This window comes from Phoenix dactylifera, chromosome 2 (genome assembly GCF_051530095.1).
Source record: "Phoenix dactylifera cultivar Ajwa chromosome 2, Ajwa_hap1_PhDact_Kaust_v1.1, whole genome shotgun sequence".
In the NCBI taxonomy this organism is placed as follows: Eukaryota; Viridiplantae; Streptophyta; class Magnoliopsida; order Arecales; family Arecaceae; genus Phoenix; species Phoenix dactylifera.
In genome coordinates this window covers 3,735,823-3,741,879 of record NC_143191.1, presented here as the reverse complement: position 1 = coordinate 3,741,879, position 6,057 = coordinate 3,735,823, and the positions used below count along the sequence as shown (strand labels likewise).

Here is a 6,057-nt window from a genome sequence, read left to right as displayed (position 1 = left end):
GCTGACCTTTTATGAGGCAAAGATGAGGAAATATGGGGTGTTGGTTGTGGATCAAATGCTTGAAGAAAGTTTACTGCAAGTTATCAAAGCTTAAACTTGGAGCATTCATGGGTATTGCTTGGACGAAATAATCTAAGTGGCCAGGAGAATTGATTAGCATAAAGGAAAGCCTTGGGTGGCCAATAGATATGGTAGTGGGCTGATCAAGGAGCTTTGTGGAATTGTGGAGATTCAATGATGTGGAGAAGGTCTTCAAGGAAAATGCATCAAAGCGTGGAGAGCAAATAAGTTTGCCAATAAACCGGAGTTTGAAGTTATATATTAAATATCCTTTTTCATTGCCTTTGTTACAACTTGAACATTTGAGAGGCTAAAAACTTGTTGAAGAGAGGAATGCTGCATTGGAATGGGATGTTGATGTCTTGGACCATTAGTCTCCTAAAGCTATTGAGTGATATAATTCAAAAGTTCTACTATTTTGGATTGCTCTTCTTGAGTCTTGAAGTATGTTAGTCTTCTTTTGGGGGATCCAAATCCTTGATTTTTCCATTAAAAAAGATCTTCTTGGGGCTCTCTCATTGGCATTTTTGCTTCCAAGGTCCATTTTCTTGTTTCTTTCTAAAAGTTAATTGCCTCGTTTGCTAGAGATGGTCTTTCAAGTCTTGTGGGACTGGTGGTAGTGGTGATGCTCCTAGTATACTATCATGTGGCAATAAGGAAGGTGACATGCTACAGTGGTCGACTGAATTTGGAGCGGGTATGCCAGGACAGACTTGCCCCCTCTAGTCCATGATATCTATCATCTTGTGAGGCAGTTTGACTCCTTCCGAGTCTCGTATGTCTTTCGGAAGGCGAACAGTGCGGCGGACTGGATCGCTTCCTTTGCAGCACATCATTTTGGGACCGTCTCATGGAGGGTCTTGGAGCATGTGCCGGTGGCACTAAAGCGTGTTTTATCCTCTGATTATTCTGGGTGTACTCATGGCATGTGGTAAGACGCCGATTCACCAAAAAAAAGGAAAAAAAAAAGAAGAAGAAAGGTGACATGCTTAGGTCTTATGCTGATCAGGCTGCGAAAAGAGGTGAAATTAATTAGTGACTTTAGGATAATGGGAGATAGAATGATGCTCAACACTTGGCCTTTTAGGAAGATGATATATAGGATTTAGAATACGAGGAGGGGTGGAACTTTTCTCTATGTTCCTTGTGGCATTTGGCTTACCAGAAGCTTTAGTCTCACCAACTGCATGACCTTGTACTTGGCCAAAGGAGTTGTTATTTCCTTTTTTTTTAGCTTCTAATGCATTGTTGGCCTGTACCTTTACACCCTTAGCCCTAACCCTACTGCCGAACTTAGCAGGCTTTGCTGCAGAGGCACTTCATAAAGAGAGTCGGACAGCAGGAACACTTGAGTAACTTGAAGGTCTAATTTAAAGTATCTCAACTTAGAAGGATTAGCATGAAGGTCATGGAAAGTCAAGGGGTCAAACTATAAAATCATACAACTCATCAAAATTTTTATATCTTAAATATTTTCATAAAATATTTTTAATATAATAAACTACATCAAAGTATACAAGCTGTTATTCAATTACCCATAAATGATCATTGGATAATAATTTATTAAACAAGTCTATGTAATATATTGGGTTTTATGCAAAGAGACTTTGAATTATTTTTTTTTTGATGCGAACGCTTTGAATATGTTTGTTTACAATGAGTGGCATAGATTGTTTATTTGCATTAGATTCTTTATTTGGGTATCCCATCATAAATTTAACTACAAGACAAAGGTGGTATATCTTCTTATACTATATGTCTCAAAAAAATTAGAATATTTATGAAATATCTTATCATTGACAAACTTTTCAAAGTGAGACCATGCACTATAGTTAAAAGCACTGCTATACTTTCTGTTTATCTTCAAAAAGAAGTCATCAATACCTAATTACAGTGTCACTAATTACAACTACGTATTGCACTAGGATAAGGTAAATTCAAGCAAGTTTAGAAAAAAAACCGAGAAAAAATTGAATACACCAAGGACAAATTAGTCAGCAGTGAAGATGGCGAACGGTTCTTTAGCACCAAAGTTAGCCACTCCCCACTACAGAAAAAACAATTATTTTCGATATCCAACTGCTGGTGTTAGAGAGAAGCGTCGGCAATTTGGTTGGTGTGTCAAAATTTACCGATACTTTTAAATAACGTTGAGAGATATCTATGCTTTCTTTAAAGCATCAGCGGGAGCCTAACTCAGACGATGCTTCCCAAACCATGCCCACGCCCTGCCTTGGTTAATAGCCTTCGTGCCCACACTGATGCAGGTGATGTCATCCTCCTCTTCCAGGATGACCATGTCGGAGGCCTTCAAATCCTCCAGGATGGCCAGTGGGTCGATGTCCAACCATTAGCCAACGCTCTCTAGCTGAAATGGTAACAGAAGGTTGGGCATTGCATCCTTCTACAGTCCATCTCTCAGTGCCGCCATCGACCCTGCAAAGAAGTTGCTCGAAGGCCAAAAAATGAAAGAAAAGAAGAAGTTAAAGAAGAAGATGCTACTACATATCCTAAGTTTGTGTTTGGCGATTACATGTCCTAAGTTTGTGTTTGGCGATTACATGACTGTGTACACAAAGCAGAAGTTCTTACCTAAGGAGCCAAGGTTTCAAGCTGCGAGAGATACGTGAAGGAAGAGAGAAAGATGACGGTGAAGATGTTGGTTTCGTTTGTATATTAGACACAGTGATACTAAAATGAAATATGTTGTCGTAGTCTCCCATCTAAAGGAGTGGAAGCTGTGAGCTCCATGGTGGGTGGCGCCTTGTAGAAAGGTTTCAAACTGAAAGTACAGCTATTGTTAAGAAATGCTCTTCTTTTGTTGTGAAAAAGAATGTTGGCTAATGCTTGATACTGAAAGTACACTGTTTTTATATACGGATAAAGAAAGTGTAACCTTGTGAAATGAGGCTTATCATAGTGGTCACATCTCTTGCTTACTAGCAACCTAAGTTCAATGATCGATTCTTGGATGGTGAATTCTGAAAAATCTAAGTAATCATAGTAGTACATCTCGCTCGAGAAAGAAAAAAGGGTTTAGTGTTGGCTAATGCTTGATTATGACATTCCTATGCTACGATTGTGGTGGTAATAAAACTTGCGGTAATTTTTCATCTCTTTCGTGTGTTGTATCTTCTCCTCTCAATTAGAAGCGGAAAAGGTACAAGAATTTTTTGTGTTTGGACGCATTAAGGCGCCACCGTGTAGGGAGAAAAGGAGGTATCTGAGAGACTGAGTAGAAGCAGAGAGATAAGGGAGAAATTAGCAGGGAACCTTGGCCTGAAGGACTGCCAATAGAATTCAGTGCAACAGTGAACTATGAAGGATGTTGTAATCCGTTTGAATCCAAAAAGGAGGAGAGGGGGTGTGGTTGAGAATAAAAAAGGAAAAGAAATGAGCTCATTCTGGATGGCCAGTAAATTAAGAATTCAGAATCAACTAATACGAAAGAGACGACACACAGTGCTTCTTGTGCACAGATTTTTTCTCATGGTCAGGCAACTCAAGCACCTTCGTAACACCTGAAACACAGCTTAGGCAGCAGTTCACCTGCGAGGGAGTCTCATCCAATGCATCATAAATCCATCTCAATCAACAATCATATTTTCAGGTCAGGTTAAAAATCAACAGTCCATGAAGTAACCAAAACTAGAAGCATGAACCCATTTCTCCTGACTAGGAGTACAGAAATCAAATTGAGAGCAAAGGAGCTTGAGTGAGAAACATGAGAACTGAAAATCATATGGATTATAGGAAAGACAATGTTATCAACTTATTCTCCCCATCTTTGACAATCCATGTCTTCGCTGTATCATACTTCTATCTAAATACTCATAGTCTTATGTTCCAAACAAAATCAAACCAAGTGACATGAAAGATTAAGAAACAAGCAGTCTGGAAAAATTACCAGGAGTTCAAGGTTGTTCTTTGATTTAGTTGTCTATTGGAAATGCACTGCTACTAAAAAATTCTTTCTCCAGTTGCGAATACTAAGAATGCAAAAGAACTTAATATGCAGAGGAAGCCTGGAATAAAGAATACAGGTTTCCAACTTTCGGGGCTCATAAGATCCATATTGGCACTCTGCGCTGCCTCAAGCACCTTTCCTGTGAGCCCAACACCAACAATACCAGCTAATGTCCCAGCTATATTGGAAAATCCCAACACAATTCCTGCATAATTTGGAGGAACATCCAAATGATTCACAGCAAACCCAGCTCTTCCTAGTGCCAAGAAACCAAGAGAAGCTGAAGAACAGAATACAGTTCCTGCGGAAGTTCTGAGTAATAGGAGGGCCATTAAAGCAAAGGAAGCACCTACGAAACCTACAGTATTCAAAAATTTTCTGGTCTTAGTCACAGACAAGATCCTCTTGGTAATCAGATAATCTGCTATCACTCCACCTGTACTGGAAAAAATAAACATATTAACATAAGGCAGCATCTTAGTTGACCCCATTTCCTGAAGACTAAGGCGAAGGCCAAGTTCAAAATATGTTGGCAACCAGTTCATCAGCACATATAATGTATAATGGAAGGTGAAACTATTAAACAGTATAGTGCAAATTGGCAAGTTGATGATAATTTTCTTCCATGGGATCTTAGGACATGTTGAGAACTCCCGCCATTTTGCATTTTCATCTTTTGATGTGCCCCTGAGTCATCTTTCAATTTCATAACTGGCAATAAGGACTCCTTGAAACCAGCAGATGCTGCATTAAGATTATCAGAACAAGGTGGATCTTGTAAAAATTTGAACCAAAGAAAAGACCATATCGCACCCAAAGCTGCCTCGGCCAAAAAAACTGATTGGGGACCTTTAAATTTCACCAAACTTGGCAGAAGAAGCATGGCATTTGCTGCGCCTAGATACATCCCTGACATTGTGAGAGATACAGAGAGGGAACGCTCAGGGGATGGTACCCATTGTGCCAAAACTGTGCGAATGGAAGGAAAAATGAAGCCTCGTGCCACCCCAACAAGGAGGCGGGCTATCACCAGGACATATACTCGGTTAGGATCTAGTGGAACTAGAGCACATATGAGAGACCACACAATAAACGACAGCAGTAGAACATGTCTTCCCCCTATGCACTGTGCTATCCAATCACCAGGCACCTGTGACAAGGCATAGCCATAATGGAATGTTGAAAGTATGAAACCCTTGCTTGACTGATTCACACCAGCAGCATTTGCAGCTGTGGTGTATGCAATTGAGAAGCCCATACGCTCAAAATAGCATATATTGGTGCAGATGAAGGTCAGAAGGACAATTTCATAACGCTTTGGAAAATACATTCTTATAATGTTTCAATGCTCTGTGCTTTATTTTCCCATAAAAGTGCTCTACGCTTTAATCCTATAACAGCCGTGATGTGGATCATGCCTTCTGGTCTTCCATGTTTCTTCACCAACTTTACAACTTCTATAAAAGTCTCACTATTTCATACTTACGATGGAGAAACTTTAAGCTTGCAATTTCCATAGTTTTCCGATAGTTTTAGATAATCGTACCCTCCTCAGGCCTGGTGTGAGCCTCGTGCACTAGGCTGCCATTTTTTAAATAATCATAGAGAATCTGAAATCATAACTTCGCATCAAAATTATTGAATATTTTTTTATTATTAAATATAGATTATAGGAGATCAATAGCCATCATAAAAGAATTTTCTAAATTTATAAGCAGAGATTCAGAACCTGCATAAATTTTTCTTCTGTCTGAAGTTTAATAGCTACTTGAAGACAGAGATGCATGGTTAAAAAGAAACAGATATTTCTCTATGACATTTCCAATGAACATTTATAACATGAGCATTAGAGTAGCCAATATCTGAAAAGCAGTTTAAACACACAGAAATTTGGGGCCATGATCAAGTGTATCACCAGTCATAAAACTCAAGTTCAAGCATGACTTAAGATGAAAGTTTGAAACATAAACAAGGAGAATACTCACGGTCAGAGTAAACTCTATTAGAGAATTGTAACCATAAGAGTCAAC

The 6,057-nt window shown here is 39.1% G+C and overlaps 1 protein-coding gene across 1 annotated transcript; it reads right to left on the bottom strand.

The window, feature by feature from the left end:
- Positions 1-3,631: 3,631 nt before the first annotated feature.
- LOC103702604 (putative anion transporter 6) lies at positions 3,632-5,423 on the bottom strand. The gene is made up of 2 exons (XM_088717239.2): positions 4,753-5,423; positions 3,632-4,714 (listed from the first exon to the last, which is right to left on the bottom strand). The coding sequence occupies exons 1-2, from the start codon at positions 5,355-5,357 to the stop codon at positions 4,021-4,023; spliced, it is 1,299 nt and encodes a 432-aa protein (XP_088573365.2). The 5' UTR covers positions 5,358-5,423; the 3' UTR covers positions 3,632-4,020.
- Between the last annotated feature and the right edge of the window lie 634 nt (positions 5,424-6,057).